General features: G+C 59.2%; 2 protein-coding genes and 1 long non-coding RNA gene across 9 annotated transcripts; 1 reads left to right on the forward strand and 2 right to left on the reverse strand.

Annotated features, from left to right (window-relative positions):
* The first annotated feature begins 2,499 nt into the window (after window positions 1-2,499).
* Window positions 2,500-15,606, forward strand: CDK10 (cyclin dependent kinase 10). Of its 5 annotated transcripts, none has more exons than XM_019412909.2 (13): window positions 2,500-2,602; window positions 5,102-5,174; window positions 5,872-5,943; window positions 10,976-11,078; window positions 11,218-11,299; window positions 11,389-11,456; window positions 12,632-12,684; window positions 12,847-12,916; window positions 13,438-13,497; window positions 13,846-13,969; window positions 14,061-14,200; window positions 14,530-14,582; window positions 14,942-15,606. In XM_019412909.2, the coding sequence occupies exons 3-13, from the start codon at window positions 5,925-5,927 to the stop codon at window positions 15,037-15,039; spliced, it is 870 nt and encodes a 289-aa protein (XP_019268454.1). In that variant the 5' UTR covers window positions 2,500-2,602; window positions 5,102-5,174; window positions 5,872-5,924; the 3' UTR covers window positions 15,040-15,606. The 5 variants fall into 5 exon arrangements, with proteins under 5 accessions (XP_019268454.1, XP_019268452.1, XP_019268451.1 ...); XM_019412907.2 differs by having other exon boundaries at window positions 2,510-2,640; window positions 14,061-14,182; XM_019412906.2 differs by having other exon boundaries at window positions 2,511-2,640.
* Window positions 5,319-6,804, reverse strand: LOC128778205 (uncharacterized). The gene is made up of 2 exons (XR_008423610.1): window positions 6,291-6,804; window positions 5,319-6,092 (listed from the first exon to the last, which is right to left on the reverse strand). It is a non-coding gene; the product is annotated as an uncharacterized LOC128778205 (long non-coding RNA).
* On the reverse strand, window positions 15,583-19,776 carry SPATA2L (spermatogenesis associated 2 like). Of its 3 annotated transcripts, none has more exons than XM_019412904.2 (3): window positions 19,702-19,776; window positions 19,152-19,455; window positions 15,583-17,633 (listed from the first exon to the last, which is right to left on the reverse strand). In XM_019412904.2, exons 2-3 carry the CDS (start codon window positions 19,452-19,454, stop codon window positions 16,689-16,691), a joined length of 1,248 nt encoding a protein of 415 aa, XP_019268449.1. In that variant the 5' UTR covers window position 19,455; window positions 19,702-19,776; the 3' UTR covers window positions 15,583-16,688. The 3 variants fall into 3 exon arrangements, with proteins under 3 accessions (XP_019268449.1, XP_019268448.2, XP_019268447.1); XM_019412903.2 differs by having other exon boundaries at window positions 19,688-19,742; XM_019412902.2 differs by lacking the exon at window positions 19,702-19,776 and having other exon boundaries at window positions 19,152-19,677.
* Window positions 19,777-21,423: the final 1,647 nt, after the last annotated feature.

Below are 21,423 nucleotides of genomic sequence, written 5' to 3' on the forward strand. Positions count from 1 at the left end.
GCTGTCGTTTTTCACCGTGCTGAGTCTCAGCGATGACGGCAGAAGGGCCACCTGCCCTGTGAGAAGCTGCAGCTGCCCCTTCGGGGAATGAGGTCCCCCAGTGACCACCTCGGGCTCACCTGCCCCAGAGCTGCTGGCAGCTTGGCAGAGGGCAAGAGTGCCTCTGGCCCAGAGAGTGAACTTGGCGGCAACGAGCGAATCAGTAACCCTCTGGTGTCACTGCCTGTGCAGAGTGATGAACGAATGGCAGGCAGCATACCTCAGTCTCTTGCCGGGCAACCTAAAATCCTTCCCATTCACTTCCGAGGGGGTGTGGCGTAAGTACTCGGCAATTATGGTGAACGAGACGTCCCCCACACTTGGGCAAAAGGTGGGACTCTGAGGACTCCACTTTAAGGTGTCACGTCCCAGAACAGGAAGTGCACAGTCACCCTGCGGGGCCCACGGGCTCCGAGCTTGACTGTGAGCTGATGCCGACTATTAAAGGATCCAGGAGAAGAATGTGGAATTGGGGTGGGGGCACCCGTGGCACGCAGAACTTGGGCAGTGGCCTTGCCAGAGCTGCCATGGGACGGGGGGAGGTGAGCTGACAACGTCCCCTCTTTCTGGCTGTGCATGAGGGGTCCCAACAGGAGGGGCTGTTCAGGGAAGCCCTGCCGGTGTTCCCTCACAGCGGGCAGCTCACGGGTCAGGCTCCACTCTCCTCCAGAGTGGCTGGAGGGAACACCCTGCCCTGTCTGGTCTGACACATTTAGTCTCGTGACAGTATGTGTTTGTGTCCTTGGTTGCTAGAACAGTCAGCAGGCTTTACGCTTGGTCTTTATGTCTCTATCAAAGATTTTATGTTTTAAGCAACCTCTACACCCGATGTGGGGCTCAAACCCACAACCCCGAGATCAAGAATTGCACGCTTCACCTACTGAGCCAGCCAAGCACCCCTCTGTCTCTGTGTGTTGATGAGAATCATACCTCTTTAGTATTAAATAGAACAATTGACTTTCAGTTTCAGTATAAACCCCAACATAGTAAATCTCATACTGACATTGTTTAACAACACATTATTAGCATCATTACTTGTATTCATTCAATACGTTTACTTATGCATCCTGTCACAACTAAGTATGTGTACAGGAGAATCAAGCCCATGCAAATGTGGACTTGACCGCACTGGGTCAGCACACCTACCTTCTCCATAAAATTTCTAGTACCCAATAATTTCTATTTAAGGAGCGCCTGGGGGGCGCAGTCGGTTGAGCATCCGACTTCAGCTCAGGTCACGATCTCACGGTTCGTGAGTTCGAGCCCCGGGTCGGGCTCTGGGCTGATGGCTCAGAGCCTGGAGCCTGCTTCTGATCCTGTGTCTCCCTCTCTCTCTGCCCCTCCCCCATTCATGCTCTGTCTCTGTCTCATAAATAAACATTAAAAAAATTAAAAAAAAAAAAAAAAGGAGCGCCTGGGTGGCTCAGTCGGTCAAGCGTCCAACTTCGGCTCAGGTCATGATCTTGACGGTTTGTGGGTTCAAGCCCCACGTCCGGCTCGGTGCTGACAGCTCAGAGTCTGGAACCTGCTTCAGATTCTGTGCTTCCCTCTCTCACCGCACCCTCCCCACTTCTCACACTGTTTCTCTCCCTCAAAAATAAACATTAAAAATTAAAAAAAAAAAATCTATTTGACCTAGAAATTGCCCTCTTCCTACCCCTGCCCTGAGAATCTCAAACAAATAATCTAAAAACTATACCTACCAAGGACTATTTCTAATTTCGTTATTAGCTAGAAGCTTAGCTTATGAATGATTAAAAAGGGGCTGGAATGAACTGAACATGATAATTAGTTTAAATTAAAACAAATGATTCTAAGTTATGATTAATTTCATGATTACCAAATGTCCATGGCCTATATTAATATTAGCATTTACAGTGTAGTCCCATGCACGGGAGGCCTTTCCTGGAACCCTATTTAATGCTCCACCCCCGCGCCCGGCACGTCCCACTCACTGCCCTGCCTCATTTTTCTCTTTAGCACGCGTAACTCTCGGGCCATCTATTTACTTACCTCGTTTGGCTGCGTCCCACTAGAATGGAAGGTCCGCGAGGGCAGAGCCTGACAGGGCCCAACACGTAGTGGGTGCTCCACACTCATGTGTCAGGGGACGTCCGTCGCAGCGTCCCATCCATTCTTGCCTTCCACACCCTTCCGACGCGCCCTCGGCTCCCTGACCCGCGTAGGTCCAGCCCAAGCCCCCCCGGCGTAGCTCCAGATCGGCCCTCGCGAGCTCCAAGGGACTCCCCAGCCCCTCGGACTTCGGCCTCCCCCTCCTCCGGCAGGCGTTCCTCAGCGCCCCAGCCGGCTCAGGTGCCCGCGCTGAAAACTAAATTAAGGCCCGAACCTCGGTGCTGCGAGCAGACGGCAGCAACAGAGGTCCTCCAGGAGCCTTTGGGAGGCTTCCGGGGAAACCTTTGCTAAAGTGGGCGTGTCCCGGAAGTAGAATAAGCGCCAGCGCGCAAGAACCTCGTTTGCGCCTGCGCACACGGGGAGCAGGGCGCCGCGCTCGGCATGGGGGACCCGGAGTCAGAGCCCGAGCAGATCCGTTTGAAGTGTATCCGTAAGGACGGCTACTTCACGGTGCCTCCAGAACACAGGGTGCGACGGGGGGCCGCTCGCCGTAGCTCCGCCGGGGGCAGGGCGGGACCGAAACGCCCTGGAGCCCCTTAGTGTCGCGCTGAAGCGTTGAGGTTGCCGCCGCCGCGGGCGGGAACGACAGTCCCAGAGTTCCTCGCGGCCGGCGCGGAAACCGGCGGCGATGCTCCGGGGCCGAGGGCCTGGGCTGGTGGCGGACCGCGGGGCCAGTCGCGCTCCGCCGAGGGACGGGCGGGCTGTCAAGCAGCCGGCCTCCTCTGGAAGAACAGGCTCTGGGCTCTACCGCGGGCGTCCCTTCGTTTTGCGCCGGGGCCGGGCTTTGCAGGCTGACCCGGGAGCCCCTTGTGTCAGGGGGGAGTTGGCCTGTGGAAAGAGTTGGAGGCGTGGTCTCCCTCGGCTTTAAATGGATGTGGCCGGGCCCCGCCTGACACCCGGTGGCTTCCATTTGTGTCTTGCTCTGTGCGAGGCTTCTGCGTGTGTTACTGTCATTTAGTCCTCTCGGCGAGCCTTTATAAAGGTGAGGAAAGTGAAGCTTAGGGGTGTGGAGTGGTTTTACCAAGGGAGACGGCTCGTGTAGGTGCAGGTGCAGGTTTGAACCCTGGTGTTTTAACTACTTACTGGTGCTGAGAAGCCGGTAAGCGTCATTAGCACACTGGCGGAGCGCGCACCTAGAGCCACCTGCAGCAGTCGCTGGCCGTTATACGTCACTCACACACACAGCAGGTGCGCGCAGCTTTCCGGGTACGGTGCAGCAGTGAGGGGAAACCTGTCGGAGGGGAGCTGGGACATACCCAGATGAGGACAGAGTACACAATAGTAGGTGCTTCAAGATATGAAAGTATCGGGATTTTAGGGAAAGAATTGTTTGCAGCTGGGGGGAATTTTTTGTAAAAGAAATTTGTGTGGGGGCGCCTGAGTAGCTCAGTCGGTTAAGCATGGGACTTTGGCTCAGATCATGATCTCATGGCTCATGTTCCAGAGCTGCCGCGGGCTCTATGCTGACAGCTCAGAGGCTGGAGCCGGCTTCGGATCCTTTGTCTCCCTCTCTTACTCTGCCCGTCCCCCACTCATGCTTAGTCTGTCTCTCTCTCTCTCCTTCAAAAATAAATAAACAGTAAAAAAGAAAAAGAAATCTGTACAAAGGTGGCGTCTCTGCCGGGCTAGTAAGTGTGACTAGGATGTTGACATGCAGAGACAAAGGGGCCTGGCATGCCAGATTTAGAGAGCGGCAGACGCGACGTCACGGAGATAAGAGACACGGTGTGACTAGGAAGCACCAGGGGTTCCCCCAGGAGAGAGGATGTGAGACAGCACTGGTGCGCAGAGGAGGCTGAGGTGAGATCGTGGAAGGGCTCAGTCTGGGTGATTCTGACCTGGTTCCAGAGGTGGTGGGAAGGGAGGAGATGGAAGGCAGGGGCTGGGGAGAGAATAGAGGCAGCAAGGCCAGAGAGAGACTGTTGGAATCTGAAACTTGCCACATGTGCTTCCTGGACCCAAAGAGACATGCCCATTCGGTCCATCTACCAAAGTACTGCATTAGAAAGGTGTATCAGGGTACGGGCTCTCTGCTAGGACAGGAACCCCTAAATAAAGTGGCTGAAGTACAGGACTTTCTTCCTCCCTCCCCTAACTTTCCAGAGAGAGGCAGCTATTTTCCACGAGGTGGATCAGGCTCTCAAGCTGTCTGCCTTGTAGATCTACCTCCACGTCATTCAAACCCCACCCTGCTTCAGGAGCAAAAAGGAGTGGGTGGCAACCAACTTCCTTTGACCGGGAAGTCCCTTCCTTGAGCCCTTGGTCCTTTCTGCTCACATCCCATTGGCCAAAATTGAGTCAAATGGACAGACCTAGCTGCAAGGGAGGCTGAGAAATCCAGCTACCAACAGGTTGGCCTCACGCCACTGGACAGTGTTTCCTAACTAGAAAAAGTACTGTGTGGATGTTGGGGATGGCTCGTCTCTGCCACAGATGAGTTTCCACTGCGTTTGATAGGTGCTTTGTGAGGATCTAGGAGCTTTGTCCGTCTCCAAAGCATAATTTAGACCAATGCTGCTCACTATTCCTCTTGTGATCGTGGAAATGTTGCTTTCTGACTCGTCCAGTATGGTTCCCGTGAGCCACATAGCAGTGTGGAGCACGACACACATGGCAAGTGAGGAAATGAAATACTCATTTTAATTAATTTTAACTATCCATGGCCAGTGGTTATTGTTTCCAGGCAGCATACATCTGGACCGTGGGATTGGAAGGGAACAGGCTATCTGTGATAATGCATTCGAAGTGTCTGCTCGCCCAGTAACGTCGTCCCCCTTTTCTCATTTGAAAAGCCCAAGTGCGTGCTTGTCTTTCTGTTTGGTGAGCAAGACATGAGTGAGCTCCCTGGTGCAAATTAAATGTGAAACGTCCATCTTTAGTTGTCCGTTAGCTGGCCAATCCCTGCACTGCCAGCACCTCTGTCTTTCAGTTGGGACGGTGCCGGAGTGTGAAGGAGTTTGAGAAGCTGAACCGCATCGGGGAAGGCACCTATGGCATTGTCTGTGAGTGGCCAAGATGGGAGGTCTGGGGTTCAGGGGACTGTCCCAGCAGTTAAGGAACTTAACACCCATTGCTCCACAGCCAGGGCAGAATTTCTACAAGTGAACTCGGATCCATGGTGTATTTACCATAAATTCCACACCATGTCTGGATAAATGTGATTTTTTCAAATTGCATTTGCAACCATGGCCTGCAAGTTGGGGCAACTGTTAGAGCAAAATGCAGAACTTCCAGAAGCAGCCGGGGCTGCGGCCTGTGGCAGCTGAGATGTTGGTATACCTTATACTACTGGGGTTTGGAAGCTGCGCACTTTAGCACAGGGCTTTGAGGAGCCTCCTTGGCACAATATAAGGAATTTTTTCCTGGATAAAGTATCTTATTTGTCGTTAGAACATAGTAACAACAGAGAGCAGAGCAGTGACCCCATCCTGACTCTAAGGAGAAACACTGAGAGGGAGCCTGTTGTAAGTAGCACCCTCTACCCAGGTTAGATGAGAGGACTCCCCCAGAGAGCCTGTGTCTGGTGGGGATGTGGGTGCTGCTTGCATGGTGAGGACCTAGTGTCAGTGGGCATCCGGTTATCAAAGAAGGGAGAGGGAACCCGCAGGGTTCTGAACGAGGCCCCTGTGTGGCACAAGGGTGGGTGATGTGGGATCAAGCCTATTTGATCATTCCATTATGGATGAGTTTCCATTCCAGATAGGGCCCGGGACACCCAGACGGATGAGATTGTTGCCCTGAAGAAAGTGCGGATGGACAAAGAGAAGGACGGTGAGCTCAAAGTGGGAGGGGTAGAAAGCTGCCGGTTGCCCAAGGTTCCTTCTGGCCTGGGGTGGGGGTTGCTGAGGCCAGGTCTGATCGCTGAGGTCCTTGTGTGCAGGGGTGGGGGTAGCTGAGTTGCAGGTCTTGTTGTAGGGGACCTTGTATTCGGGGGGCATTCCTGAGGCCATGTCTGGTTACAGGGATCCTTGTGTGCAGGGGTGGGGGTTGCTGAAGCCATATCTGGTCCCAGGGGTCCTTGTGTGCAAGGGTGGGGGTAGCTGAGGCCAGGTCTGGTCACAGGATTCCTTGTGTGCAGGAGTGGGGATTGCTGAGTTGCAAGTCTGGTTGTAGGGGACCTTGTATGCAGGGGTGGGGGTTCCTGAGGCCAAGTCTGGTTACAGGGATCCTGTGTGCAGCGATGGGGATTGCTGAGGCCAGGTCTGGTTGCAGGGGTCCTTATGTGCACGGGTGGGGGTTCCTGATTTGCAGGTCTAATTTCAGAGGTCCTTGTCTGCAGGGGTGGGGGCTGCTGATTGCAGGTCTGGTTGCAGGGGTGGGGGTTCCTGATTTGCAGGTCTAGTTTCAGGGGTCTTTGTCTGCAGGGGTGGGTGTTGCTGAGTTACCAGTCTGGATGCATGGATTCTTTTCTGCAGGGGTCGGGGTTCCTGAGTTGCAGGTCTAATTTCAGGGGTCCTTGTCTGCATGGGTGGGGGTTGCTGAGTTCCAGGTCTAGTTTAAGGGGTCTTTATCTGCAGGGGTGGGGGTTCCTGATTTGCAGGTCTAGTTCAGGGGTCCTTGTCTGCAGGGGTGGGGCTGCTGAGTTGCAGGTCTGGTTGCAGGGGTGGGGGTTTTTGTGTTGCACGTCTAATTTCAGGGTCCTCGTTCTCAGGGGTGGAGGTTGCTGAGTTGCAGGGCTGCAGCGGTCCTTGTCTGCAGGGGTGGAGGTTGCTGAGTAACACGTCTAGTTTCAGGGGCCCTCATCTGCAGCGGTCGGGTTCCTGAGTTGCTGGTCTGGTTGCAGGGGTCCTTGCCTGCAGGGGTGGGGGTTGCTGAAGCCAGGTCTGGTTGCAGGGATCCTTGTGAGCAGGGGTGGGACATCTTGAGTTGCAGGCCTAATTTCAAGGGTCCTGGTCTGCAGGGCTGAGGGTTGCTGAGTTGCAAGTCTGGATTCATGAGTGGGGGTTGCTGAGTTGCAGGTCTGTCTGCAGGAGTGTGGGTTGCTGAGTTTCAGGGGTCCTTGTCTGCAGGGGTGTGGCTTGCTGAGTTACAGGTCTGGTTGCATGGGTCCTTGTCTCCAGGGGTGGGGGTTGCTGAGTTGCAGGTCTGGTTTAGGGATCTTTGTAGGGGTGGGGTTGCTGAGTTACAGGTCCAATTTCAGGGGTCCTTGTCTGCAGGGGTGGGGGCTGCTGAGTTGCAGCTCTGGTTACAGGGGTAGGGATTCCTGTGTTGCAGTCTAATTTCAGGGGTCCTTGTTCTCAGGGGTGGGGGTAGCTGAGTTGCGGGTCTGGAAGCAGGCGTGGGGGTTGCTGAGGTGCAGGTGTGTCGTAGGGATGAGGGTTGCCAAGTTGCAGGTTTGGTTGCAGGGTCTTGTCTACAGGGGTGGAGGTTGCTGAGTAGCAGGTCTCGTTTCAGGGGTCCTCGTCTGCAGCAGTCGGGTTCCTGAGTTGCATGTCTAGTTTTAGGGGTCCTTGTCTGTAGGGGTGTGGGTTGCTAAGTTTCAGGGGTCCTTTTCTGCAGGAGTGGGTGTTCCTGAGTTGCAGGTCTGGTTGCAGGGGTCCTTGTCTACAGGGGTGGGGATTGCTGAGGCCAGGCCTGATCGCAGAGGTCCTTGTGTGCAGGGTTGGGGGTTGCTGAGTTGCAGGTCTGGTTGCACGGGTCCTTGTCTCCAAGGCTGGGAGTTTCTGAGTTGCAGGTCTAGTTTCAGGGCTCCTTGTGTGCAGGGGTGGGGATTGCTGAGTTGCAGTTCTGGTTGCAGGGGTGGGGGTTGCTGAAGCCAGGTCTGGTTGCAGGGGTCCTTGCGTGCAGGGGTGGGGGTTCCTGATTTGCAGTCTAATTTCAGAGGTCCTTGTTGGCAGGGGTGGGGACTGCTGTTTGCAGGTCTGGTTGCAGGTGGGGGGTTACTGAATTGCAGGTCTAATTTCAGGGGTCCTTGTCTGCAGGGGTGGGGGTTGCTGAGTTGTAGGTCTAGTTTAAAGGGTCCTTGTCTGCAGGGGTGGGGGCTCCTGATTTGCAGGTCTAGTTTCAGGGGTCCTTGTCTGCAGGGGTGGGGCTGCTGAGTTGCAGGTCTGGTTGCAGGGGTGGGGGGTTTTGAGTTGCAGGTCTAATTTCAGGGGTCTTCGTTCTCGGGGTTGGAGGTTGCTGAGTTGCAAGTCTGGATGCAGGGGTCCTTGTCTACAGGGGTGGAGGTTGCTGAGTAACAGGTCTAGTTTCAGGGGTCCTCGTCTGCAGCAGATGGGTTCCTGAGTTGCAGGTCTGGTTGCAGGGGTCCTTGTCTGGAGGAGTGGTGCTTGATGGGTTTCAGGTCTAGTTCCAGGGGTCCTTGTCTGCAGGGTGCGGGTTGCTGAGGTCAGGTCTGGTTGCAGCGGTCCTTCTGTGCAGGGGTGGGCATCCTGAGTTGCAGGTCTAATTTCAAGGGTCCTAGTCTTCAGGGCTTGGGGTTGCTGAGTTGCAGGTCTGTCTGCAGGGGTGTGGGTTGCTGAGTTATAGGTCTGGTTGCAGGGGTGGGGGTTGCTGAGTTACCGGTCTGGATGTGGGGGTAGGGGTTGCTGAGTTGCAGGTCTGTCTGCAGGGGTGTGGGTTGCTGAGTTTCAGGGGTCCTTGTCTGCAGGGGTGGGGGTTGCTGAGTTGCAGGCCTGGCTGCAGGAGTTTGCAGGAGTGGGGGTCGCTGAGGCCAGGTCTGCTTGCAGGGGTCCTTGTCTGCAGAGGTGGGGGTCGCTGAGTTGCAGGTCTAGTTTCAGGGGTCCTTGTCTCCAGGGGTGAGGGTTGCTGAGGCCGGGTCTGGTTGCAAAGGTCCTTGTGTGCAGGGTTGGGGGTTGCTGAGGCCAGGTCTGGTTTTAGGGGTCCTTGCCTGTAGTGGTGGGGATTGCTGATGCCAGGTTTGGTCCCAGGGGTCCTTCTTTGCAGGGCTGGGGGTTGCTGAGGCCAGGTCTGGTTGCAGGGATCCTTGTGTGCAGGGTTGGGGGTACCTGAGTTGTTGGTCTGGTTGTAGGGGACCTTGTATGCAGGGGTGGGTGTTCATGAGGCCAGTTCTGGTTACAGGGACCCTTGTGTGCAGGGCTGGGGGTTGCTGAGGCCAGGTCTGGTCCCAGGGGTCCTTGTGTGCAAGGGTGGGGGTAGCTGAGGCCAGGTCTGGTCACAGGGTTCCTTGTGTGCAGGAGTGGGGATTGCTGAGTTGCAGTTCTGGTTGCAGGGGTGGGGGTTGCTGAGGCCAGGTCTGGTTGCAGCAGTCCTTCTGTGCAGGGGTGGGCATCCTGAGTTGCAGGTCTAATTTCAGGGGTCCTAGTCTTCAGGGCTTGGGGTTGCTGAGTTGCAGGTCTGTCTGCAGGGGTGTGGGTTGCTGAGTTATAGGTCTGGTTGCAGGGGTGGGGGTTGCTGAATTGCAGGTCTGTCTGCAGGGGTGTGGGTTGCTGAGTTTCAGGGGTCCTTGTCTGCAGGGGTGGGGGTTGCTGAGTTGCAGGCCTGGCTGCAGGAGTTTGCAGGAGTGGGGGTCGCTGAGGCCAGGTCTGCTTGCAGGGGTCCTTGTCTGCAGAGGTGGGGGTCGCTGAGTTGCAGGTCTAGTTTCAGGGGTCCTTGTCTCCAGGGGTGAGGGTTGCTGAGGCCGGGTCTGGTTGCAAAGGTCCTTGTGTGCAGGGTTGGGGGTTGCTGAGGCCAGGTCTGGTTTTAGGGGTCCTTGCCTGTAGTGGTGGGGATTGCTGATGCCAGGTTTGGTCCCAGGGGTCCTTCTTTGCAGGGCTGGGGGTTGCTGAGGCCAGGTCTGGTCCCAGGGGTCCTTGTGTGCAGGGGTGGGGGTTGCTGAGTTGCAGTTCTGGTTGCAGGGGTGGGGGTTGCTGAGGCCAGGTCTGGTTACAGGGGTCCTTGTCTACAAGGGTGGGTGTTCCTGATTTGCAGGTCTAGTTTCAAGGGTCCCTGTCTCCGGCGGGGGTGGGGGGGGGTGGGGGGGGGGTGGTTTGCTGATATGCAGGTCTGGTTGCAGGGGTCTTTGTCTCAAGGGGGTGGGGTTGCTGAGGTCATGTCTGGTTGCTTGGGTCCTTGTCTGCAGGGCTTGTGGTTGCTGAGTTGCAGGTCTGGTTGCAGGGGTCCTTGTGTGCAGGGGTGGGGGTTGCTGAGTTGCAGGTCTGGTTGCAGGGGTCCTTGTGTGCGGGGGGTGGGGGTTGCTGATTTGCAGGTCTGGTTGCAGGGGTCTTTGTCTCCAGGGGGTGGGGTTGCTGAGGTCATGTCTGGTTGCTTGGGTCCTTGTCTACAGGGCTTGTGGTTGCTGAGTTGCAGGTCTGGTTGCATGGGTGGGGGTTACTGAGTTGCAGTTCTGGTCGCAGGGGTCCTTGTGTGCAGGGGTGGGGGTTGCTGAGTTGCAGTTCTGGTCGCAGGGGTCCTTGTGTGCAGGGGTGGGGGTTGCTGAGTTGCAGGTCTGGTCGCAGGGGTCCTTGTGTGCGGGGGTGGGGGTTGCTGAGTTGCAGGTCTGGTCGCAGGGGTCCTTGTGTGCGGGGGTGGGGGTTGCTGAGTTGCAGGTCTGGTCGCAGGGGTCCTTGTGTGCGGGGGTGGGGGTTGCTGGGTTGCAGGTCTGGTCGCAGGGGTCCTTGTGTGCGGGGGTGGGGGTTGCTGGGTTGCAGGTCTGGTCGCAGGGGTCCTTGTGTGCGGGGGTGGGGGTTGCTGAGTTGCAGGTCTGGTCGCAGGGGTCCTTGTGTGCGGGGGTGGGGGTTGCTGGGTTGCAGGTCTGGTCGCAGGGGTCCTTGTGTGCGGGGGTGGGGGTTGCTGAGTTGCAGGTCTGGTCGCAGGGGTCCTTGTGTGCGGGGGTGGGGTTGCTGAGTTGCAGGTTTGCCTGCAGGGGTCCCCATCAGCAGCCTTCGGGAGATCACACTGCTTCTTCGCCTTCGCCATCCGAATATCGTGGAGCTGAAGGAGGTGGTTGTTGGGAACCACCTGGAGAGGTACGCAGTCTGCTGAGCCCGCCCTGCCCGTCCCCTCCCTGTGCTTTCCCCAAGCACAGTTCGTCCTTCCCGCAGTCGGGGAGGGTCCTGTGGCCTAGGAGGACGTGCGAGCCTCCGTGTGTTTCCCCTTTCCTTCCAGCATCTTTCTGGTGATGGGTTATTGTGAGCAAGACCTGGCCAGCCTTCTGGAGAACATGCCGACACCGTTCTCGGAGGCCCAGGTGTGAGGCTGGGGGCCGCGGAGCAGGTGCACGTCCACATTTGCGCCAAACGTGTATCACCTTAACTGATGCCTTCTGCCTTTGTGTAGGTCAAGTGCATTGTCCTTCAAGTGCTCCGAGGACTTCAGTACCTGCACCAGAACTTCATCATCCACAGGTAGGAGGGGCCTCAGGTGGTGAGGGATGGCATCATCGGGGCGGGGGGTGCCGAAGCGACAAATGTGCCCTCATGACGCAGGGGAAAGGTGACCTGGCTTCGGTGCATTTCTCTAACTGTTCCTTGGGGCAGGATCCAGGCCCAAACAGCACCTGCTTTCCACCTGGGGGACTGACTGTGTGGACAGATCCCTCCTGGAGCCTCGTTACGCACGAGAAAATGCTACGACTGGAAGAGGATGGAGTGGGGGATCTTCCAGGCCCACAGCAGTGGTTTCTTGTATCTTGGAGCAGCTGGTGCAGCCCTGGGTGGGGATGGGCACGGGAGGAAGTTAGGCCTGGGCTTGCTGCCTGGCTCTGCCACTTCCTGAGGAAGTTACTGAGAGCTCTGCTACTCCAGCTGCCGGATGGCCTTCTGCTGCCCACCTTCCCTGTTTTTAAAAAGTTCTGGGACGCCCGGGTGGCTCAAGCAGTTAAGCTTCTGACTCTTGGTTTCAGCTCAAGTCATGATCTCACAGCTTATGGGATCAAGCCCCACATCAGCCTTGGCACTGATGGTGCAGAGCCTGCTTGGGATTCTTGATTTCCTTTGTCTCTGTCCCTCCCCTGCACATGCTCTCTCCCTCCCTCCCTCCCTCTCTCTCTCTTTCCCTCTCTCTCTCTCAGATAAATATTTAAAATAAATAAGAAGCACCTGGGTGGCTCAGTCAGTTAAGCGGCTGACTTTGGCTCAGGTCACGATCTCATGGTTAGTGAGTCTGAGCCCCTGGTCGGGCTCTGTGCTGAGATCTCAGATCTTCTGTCTCCCTCTCCCCTCTCTCTGCCCCTTCCCTGCTCATGTGCACATGCTTTCTTTCTCTCTCTCAAAAATAAATAAACATTACAAAATTTTTTTTTAATTTCAAATTAACAAATAATAAAAAGTTTTAAACGGGGGTGCCCAGAAAGCTCAAATGGGCTCAGTCGGGAGAGCGTGTGACTCTTGATCTCAGGGTTGTACGTTCAATCCACACATTGGGTGTGGAGATTACTAAAAATAAGTAAACTTTAAAAAGTTCCAACAGAGGATGTGGAGGAAAAGTGTTTTGAGTGTGCCTGTGACATACAATTAGGAGGCAACGTAATTACCCCATGGAACTCACTTCCCTGGGAACTAGTGATCACTTTCTGTCACAGGGACCTGAAGGTTTCCAACCTGCTCATGACTGACAAAGGCTGTGTGAAGACAGGTGGGTGCAGGGCGCTGGCTCTGTGGGAGGTGTGGCCACTTGGGCAGGGGAGCAGGTCAGTCCTCACAAGCACCCTGAAGGCTGAGGGCTGGCTCCCACACAGCAGCTCGTTAGCCCTCCCCCAGTGACCCTTGTCCCCTCGTCTTTCTGCCTTTGTCGCAGCGGATTTTGGCCTGGCACGGGCCTATGGCATCCCAGTGAAGCCGATGACCCCCAAGGTGGTGACGCTCTGGTGAGTCTGTCGGGACGAGGTGTCCCTGGTGGAGGGAAGTGTGGGGGCGCTGATCAGGCCAAAGCTGCAGAAGGACCCTGAGGGTCTCGAAGCCCCAGAGGGCTGCACATACTCCTGGAGGCTGGGTCTAGGACACTTCCTGAGACAGCAAGATGACAGCAAGGCTGGTGAGACTGCCCTGCCCGAGGCAGCCGGACACCCAGCCTGATTCAGACAGAAGGGTGGGCGGCTGACGCAGCTTTCTGGAGTTGCTTCTCATGTTTTTAAGAAGCACAGCAGGGTTGTGGTTACAGAGAGGACGTGGAAATCGTACACCTTCTGCCATGTGTCAGCCAGCCCCCGCGTGGCATAGAGAATTCGCTGCTGCTCACAGGGGCTGTCCAGCAGCAGCTGCCGTGACCGCGCGTGCTGTCCACATTTGCAGCACTGCGGGGAAGAGGGGGCCTGAGCTGGGGTTGGCCATCCGGTCGCCCAGGCCAGCTCTCAGGAAGGCTGACTGCAGAGTGCATTTCTCTTTGCAGGTACCGGGCCCCCGAACTGCTGTTGGGAACTACCACGCAGACCACCAGCATTGACATGTGGTGAGGGGTGAAGGCAGCTCCCAGAGCCTGGGGGAGAGGCCGGCAGGGGCCGGAGCAGGGCTGGGGTCTTTGCCAGCTCCTGGTGGGGAGAAACCTGGGATCCCAAGGGGAAGTGTGAGAACACAGCTTCTGCAGCAGAAAGGCCCGGCCCTCGCCACCCACAGAGGCCATCTGGCACTGGGTCACGTTCCGTGGTGACCTCCCGAGCTCCAGCCGGTCCTGACCCCAGCACGCGGGAGGCATGTGGGGCGGCACTTGCCCTCAGCGGCTCACGTCAAAGTGGCACTCGGCCGAGGTGTGTGGCCGCGGCGAGCCGGTGCGTGAAGTGAGGCCCGCTCTCCTCTGCAGGGCCGTGGGGTGCATCCTGGCCGAGCTGCTGGCTCACAAGCCCCTGCTCCCCGGCACTTCTGAGATCCACCAGGTGGACCTGATTGTACAGCTGCTGGGGACACCCAGTGAGAACATCTGGCCGGTGAGCGCCTGGCCTCTGCCCTCGTCACCCCCCGCCCAGGCCGGCTTCACCTGCCGCGAAGCCCTGCGGCTTCACCTCCCGCTTCCCGCAGGGTTTCTCCAGGCTGCCGCTGGTGGGCCAGTACAGCCTGCGCAAGCAGCCGTACAACAACCTGAAGCACAAGTTCCCGTGGCTGTCGGAGGCCGGCCTGCGCCTGCTGAACTTCCTCTTCATGTACGACCCCAAGAAAAGGTGCCGACCTCGCCTGCGGGCAGGAGTGGGGACACCTCACACCTGGGCCCTTTATAGGGGGATTTTCACAACACAGGCCACGCTGCCGCAGAGAAGCCCCCGGACTCAGGCGCGGAGGGCCAGCCGCTCAGTTTGGGCGGTCTCTGCCCACCCAGGTCACGGAGCCCATTCTGAGTTTCCCATCTGTTTCTGGGCCCCAGTCCCCTACTTGCCACTCACCTCTTGTCGTTGGGACATTTGAACCAGAGGCCGCGGAGCCGGGCAGGTGTGAGGGACACTAGCTTCAGTGGCATCTGGGGGTCCTGTTAACAGCAAGGCCTCCTCTCCAGGGCAACGGCCAGAGACGGCTTGGAAAGCTCCTACTTCAAGGAGAAGCCCCTGCGTGAGTCTCCCAGACCCCCACCCCCACCCCCACCAGGCTCCACAGGTGGCTTGGCTTGTGGCCCTTGTAGTCCAGGGTGGGGTGTTGGGGCACAGCCTCGCAGAGCTGCTGAAGCCCCTGAAGGGGTGGTGTGGTGGGCTCCGGGTGGAGCCCAGGTGGAGGGTGGGCCCTGGGCGGGCAGGGGCTGCCTGCTGAGGCCGGTGTGGGTGCTTGTTGGCCACACAAACTGTTCTCTGATGGGAGCAGAGGAAGACGCAACCCCAGGGCCCATCACAGATGCAGAGCGGGGTTCTCAGACCCGGAGCGCACTCTTCCCCCATCCCCCACCCACCCGGCGCTGAACGGCTCTCTCCCTGCAGCCTGCGAGCCGGAGCTCATGCCCACCTTCCCCCACCACCGCAACAAGCGGGCTGTTCCGGCCACGTGTGAGGCCCAGAGCAAGCGCTGCAAGCCGTGACCGTGACTGGCGGGAGGCCTCTGCGGTCCGGGCTGACGACGCTGCTAGGATCCGGCTCGCCCTTTGACTGACACTGACCAGCTGCTCCAGCTGACTGCACCCCCTTCTCCAGAAGAGCAGGGTGGGTGCACCCGAGAAGGGCCCGACACTCAGTCTGGGGACCCATGGCCATGCCCACAGTTGGCCCTCTACAGCCATGCAGAAGCTCAGGCCCTCACTTCCCAGGAACAAAGGGCCGCTGGGCCCATCTCAGTGGGTGTTGCTAGCGTGGGATGGGCAGACCCCCCACGTGGTTGCCTGCATCCCGTCCTGGGCCCCAGGGTCTGTCTGAGGCTCTGGTAAGCCCCCCCCCCCCCCCGCCCCCGCCCCAGTGGCAGGGCTGGTGACACTCAGATGGGAAGGAGGGGTCGGGTGTGGGTCACATCCTGCCTGATGGACTGGGGTCTGGGCCCTGTCCCTGCCCCCACACTGAGGCCCAGACGGGAAGGGGCATGAGTGGCTAACAGAAGCTCAGAGAGATGAAAGTTTTTCTAATAGACGTGAACAGGTTCAATGTCCTTTAATGAACTTTGGGTTCTGACTCATGACGTGAAGGTGGTTCTCTGAGTGCTGGGAAGGAGAGGTGGGACAGACAGACGGGCAGAGTGCCCAGTGAGGAGGGGCCAGCACAGAAACAGGCACCTGTCCCCTCCAGTCCTGTGGGTTAGTATGTTCTGGGACCCTTCCCCCCCAGGAAAAGGGGTTCCGCCTGCCTGCGCCCTGAGAGTCTGTCTGAGCAGGTGGCTACTCAAGAGCCTGGCTCCCATCTTTACCACTGGGCCCAGGGTGAATGATCAGGTGGGAAGCCTGTGCAGCAGAGAGCCCCAGCAAGGTGGCTTGTGGGGTGCTGATTGCTCAGAAGCCCCATGTTCCACCTGGAAGCGAGTGGCACAGCCTGTCCGGGCCCCACTTGCTGCCTGCCTCCCTGCTCTCTGGACTCCTCGGGACCCTGCACACTCTGCTGTGAGATCGGATTGTTTCTCTTCCACGTGTGGGCCCAACTTCCCAGCCCAGCGATGACCAGGGCACGTGGGTTCGTCTCGGGCCAGCCCTCGGCTCGTTCCATCGGCAAGAGGCTAGGTCAGCCACGTACCTGGCAGAGCCCCTGGGCTGGTCACGGTGGTGCTCAGTGGCCCACGGTGTCACCTGTGGGCCTCCAAGGACACCCCTGTGAGGAAAATCTCCCTTGGGCGCTCAGAGGGAGGCAACGTGTCCTGAACCACAACTTACAGGGATAGGTCAAGAGCTACAGGCTGGGTGCTGGGCCCCTTCAGTGGGTTGGGGGAGGGGTGAAAGAGGAGGGAGAGGGTCCTTCATGGGAGTAGGCATGGTGGTGAGACGCTGACACAAGCTAGACTCCACCCAGCACGTTGGGACATAGTCCGGAACACTGGGAGCAGGGGGTGGGGAGCCGGCCAGCCCCAGGCAAGAGCTTTCCATGGAAGGCAGGAGCCCATCTCCTGCTTTGTGAGGCCTGGATCCCCCACCCTGCTGTGCCCAGGAGTCCCCGGGGGGCAGGGTGGCCAGGGCTCAGGCCTGAGGAGTGTTGAGGCCCAGAGAAGCACCACGGAAACTCTCTGGAAAGCACTTGACCCAGGGCCTGGCTGGGCCTAAGGTCGGGCCCCGGGCCCATCATAGAGGAGGGTGTCCACCTGTGCACGCTGCAGCCAGAGGCGCTGCTGGGTGTCACCGAGCAGCACACGAAGTGTGTGACCTAGACGGCAGGCAGGCAGGGTGGCACAGTGCGGGGCGTGCAGCTGGCGGCACGTGTCACAGCACAGGGTGGGCAGGGCACCGGGAGCCAGGCAGCCGTGTGCTTGGTAGCCGGGCGGTGGGGGGCTGGGCCCGTACCCACGCTGGGGGCTGACCCGCCCCGACCTCCCTGGGTCTCCGGGCCTGCTTAGCAGCTCTTGGCGCAGCGACAGGAAGGAGAAGGCGTCCGGCTCTGGCTCCGGCTCCTCCTTCGAGGCCCCGTACGGCGGGCTGCTGGCCTGCGGCAGCACCTCAGCCTCCCCTAGTGGCTCCCAGGCCCCTCCCCTGGCACCCCACAGTTTGGCGCTCTGTCCCCAGAGTGGAGGCCGGCAGGCCAGCTCTGGGGGAGGGGAGTCGGGGCCCGGCGAGGGCCCCCCGTACAGGCTGGCCTCCTCCGAGCCCTCGTCCTCCTGCAGGTCCCGGTATAGGTCCAGCTGCGTCTGGAACACGGTTGGGGAGCCCCGGGGGGGCAGAGGCGGCGGCTCCTCTTCCCGGGCCAGCCGCTGCTGCAGCCAGGCCACGCAGGAGGCCACGTCCGCGCTGGCCCGCCGGGCCTGCAGCAGCTCCTCCGCTGGCAGCACGCTGGTCCCCAGCTGGGCCAGCACCTCGCCCAGGATCTCGCACTCCAGCCGCAGGGCAAAGCAGCCCAGGGCTACCTGCACCAGCTGGCAGGCGGGTGGCAGGGCAGCCATCGTCAGGCGGTGGTTGTCCCTGGGCACGTAACCCATCTTCTGGAAGCTCTGGATGAGGAGGTCCTCCGAGAGGGCACCTTTCAGCACGTGCACGTAGCCCCCGGAGAAGGTCTGCGGAGGAGGGTCCCGGTCACCAGCAGCCCACACTCACCTCCATTCTGGCCTTGGCCGGCTCCAGGGGCCACCAGCCTCACCCCAGAAGCGGGGCAGTTTCGGGCTGTGCTAACACGCCCATGGGAGGAGCTTCTCAGCAATGCGTGCTAGGGCCCACCTCCCGAGACCCGCTTTAGTTGCTGGGGCCGGGGAGGGAAACAAATCTCACTTCCCTCGGGGTCTCCTCCACCTCCTGTCACCCCCGGGGCTTTGCTGAGATCTGGTCCTGCACAAATAGGGGTGCTTATCTGCCCTTCCGATCAGGTGGCCTCCCCAACACGTCCTGAACTCGCCTTTGCACTTGTCTTGGAGAGCCTTTCCCGTGAGACCGAGGCTTAGCCACGCGTTTTATCCAGCTGTGCTTGCCACCACGTGGGTGCACCACCTGTACTGTGGGGAGGCTCCACTGTGCAGCTGGGCGGAGAGCCCGGGAACGCCAGACAGGAAAGTGCCTCCCGGGTCGCATTTTTTGAGGATGACGGTCGTGTGGGTCTCCCGGTCCTAAAATTCTATCACTCTGGGATCCTGTCAGCATTCCTCTGCTTCTAGCTGAGGATGACACGTCCCGCAGACTGAGCACTACCGCGTGCAAGCATCGTACTCAGGGCTCACGACAGACCTGGGACTGGCTTATTCTTGTGTCCGCTTGACAGACGAGGAAACCGGTTCAGGGAGCTTAGGTAACCTGCACTAAGCCACACGGTCAAGAGGAAGTAGGACCAGACTGCAGCCAGGTCTGACCGACACTGAAGTAAGGGTGCCTCCCGCCCCGTTATCCGAATGGAAAAGCCCTTGAACTTCTGACCAGCAGGTGTCCCCATGAAGCAATAAAGCTCTAGAGCTCACCCTTTGAGAGAGGGGGGAGGGGCGGGGGAGACAGAAAAGCGGCCGCTGCCATGGCAACCGGCGGAGGTGGACTCGCCCACGTGCCCAATGACATCAGCACCTTCCTACTCTTCCAAATTAGCTTTGAGGGCCAAATGCCGGCCCCCTCAGCAGGCTGGCAGCTCACCTACAGGGGTCAGGCCAGCCCTGGACACAGCCTGCGTACCTGAACGAGTGGTGGACTTAGTCCAGACCCCCAGGGTGTGCAGGGTCCCCAGCTCGTGCCTACTTCATAGGGGATACACCCGCCCAACACTCCTCTATAAATGGGATCATGGAGGGATTAGAGTGATCATGCAACCTCAAGTTCCTCTCGTGCACCTGTCCTAGGATTTGTGCTACAGGAGCCGCGGGGCCACTTTGGGGAGAGCAGTGATTCCAGTTTTGAGGAGCAAGGATTCCGCCCCGCCCAACCCAGAAGGCAGGCACCCAGGGTGGGTGGCCTCCACCCACACCATGTTTTCAGCCCTGCGAGTGTCCAGGGGGACCTTGGCCAAGAGCTGCCCCCAAGGCTTCCAGGTTCCCCCAGGGAACTCTGACCTCGGCACAGAGCATCCTGGGTAGGGGAGCCCTCTCGGCCCAGTGCCCTACCTTGATGGTGGTGAACTCCTTCCTCCAGGGTAGCAGGTACAGGTGCACGGCGGCCAACTCCAGCAGCTCGAAGGCGCGGGCCAGGCCGCGCAGCGCGGGGGCCAGGTCGGCGCGGCCCCACAGGCCGTCGGTGAGCAGCGCCAGCGCGTCGTCCTGCAGCGCCCCGTGCAGGTCGAAGTCTTCAACCAGGATCTGCCACAGCACCGCGCGCAGCGATGGGTCCCCGCACACGCCCGCGCGGCCGCGCCGCAGCTCACGCTCCAGGCACAGGCGGTAGTCCTCGGACAGCGAGCTGCTGCCCATTCTGGCGGGCGGGGGTCGCGTGTCAGGAACCAGAGACCTCTCCCCGCCAGTTGTGCGCCCCCCAGAGCCTCCACCCAGCATCCACATGGTCCCCCCCGCAGCCCGGCGACCTCGTCAGCTGAACGGACCCCAGGGCCTACAGCACCCCGCCAGCTGCGTCCCCGCTCCCGAACAGAGAGACCCCGCCTCGCCCACCAGGAAGTGCTGCGGGACCCCGCGAGCGACCGCACTACCTGCGGGTCCCCACCTCTCGGCTCGGAGCTCTTCCGCCGCCTGCGGCTCCGCCCATCGGCCTCAGCCGTGACGCTCGGGGCGGGGCCTGCTCGGGGCACAGCCCCCTCTGCTAACACGGGCGGGGCCGAGCCGGGGGGCGGGGCCTTGTGCCGCCCAGCTGAGCACCTGCACCGCGCACCTGTACGGCCAGCTGCCCCCTCGTCTCCCGTCTACCCACGGCGCCGCCGGGGCCGTTGGTGGCCGACCCTGGGCCGGGGCTCGGGCGGGCACACGAGGAACGGTGCGTCCCAGCAGCCGCTCCCTCTGAGCCAGGCGCTTGGAGCGCCGGCGCCCCTCGAGCGGCCCAGCTCCGGCCCAGCGCTCAACCAGCACACAAGGAGGTGAGCTTCGCCGTGGTTAGAACAGCAGCCTCGGGTGGGCGGGGCGGCCTCAGTTTCTCCGCGGGCTCACCTTCCTGGTGTGTGAGCGCGTCATCTGGGGGTCCCTGAGGCGGCGTGAAGGTCCCTTCCTGACTAGGCCAGCGTCGTTTCCAGGCCCCTGAGCCGAGGCCGGCGAAGCTCGGGTCTGATCCCGGCCACAACTCCCTGAGGACATTTTTTCTTGCTCTGCTTTGGGCTCCGCTCAGCGCTGAGGCCACTTGGGTGGACGAGGGATGGGAGAGATTTGAGAGTCCCAGCTCAGCGCAGGGAAGGTCTTCGGTAGACCTCCCTCCCTGGGCACCCTGCAGCTGGGTTTCTGGGCCCCTCGCCTCTCCAGGACACTTTTTTGCTGGCCCCGCCTGGGAAAACGTCTCTGAGTTTTCCCTCGGCAGTGCTCTGCAATATTGTTTTTAGATTCTTCAAATGGGACTTCTGGAAAAAACACGGTAATGAAGCGAGGGATCGATTTCCTTGAGCCATTTTGCCGGCCACCACCCAACGTGGAGGTATTTCACTTACTGCGTACTGAGCCCAACCGTAGGGCCACGCCATGCCTGAGGGGACAGGTAGCTTCTGGTCACCTTCTGCTTATGTGCAGAAGGGTTGAGTTTAAGCACTCTCTTCAGTTCACTGCTGAGTTCATAGTGGTCTTCGGATGCAAGGCCGCCCACGTTGCGTTCATCCAGGGCCACAGCCCCAATCCTAAAAGACGACCAGTGAGTGTGGTGAATGGGCGTCCTCAGTGCACCCTTGCACAGCCTGCAGGGCAGGACCTCCAGCTCTAAGTAGATGGTGTTCTGCCCTCTGCTTCTTCGAGTCTGCAGTCGGTGCTGTTTGGGATTCATCTCTGTTGCTGTGTGCGACTCCAGGCACTCGCTCTGTGTGGCTGTGGCATGTGGCTCTAGGGCATGTGGCTCTTCTCAATGTGACACTAGAATCAGGGTGGGTCTTTGCAGCTGCTTCCACACAGACTGGAAGTGACTGTGTGGTTTCCCAGGTTGAGTCCTTAAAATACCTCGTTGTCTTGGAGTGTTTGCTCTTGGAATCCAGCCATCCGTGGGGTAGCTGGCGGCCACATGGAGAGACCTCTCATGGGGCTAAATGTCTCCCCGTATTCATGTCCACCTATAACCTGGGCACGTGAGCATATTTGGAAACAGGGTCTTTGCACGTGTCATCAAGTTGGGATGAAGTCATGCTAGCTTAGGATGGACCCTAGACCCACAACTGGCCTCTGGGGTGGTTGGGCCCAAACCACCTGCCTCAGTGGCACTCAGGTTGCCAGGGGACCCTCCTCCCCTGGCAGATGCTGCCTG

This window comes from Panthera pardus, unplaced genomic scaffold (assembly GCF_024362965.1).
Source record: "Panthera pardus isolate Hobbes unplaced genomic scaffold, ASM2436296v1 HiC_scaffold_19, whole genome shotgun sequence".
Taxonomy (NCBI): Eukaryota; Metazoa; Chordata; class Mammalia; order Carnivora; family Felidae; genus Panthera; species Panthera pardus.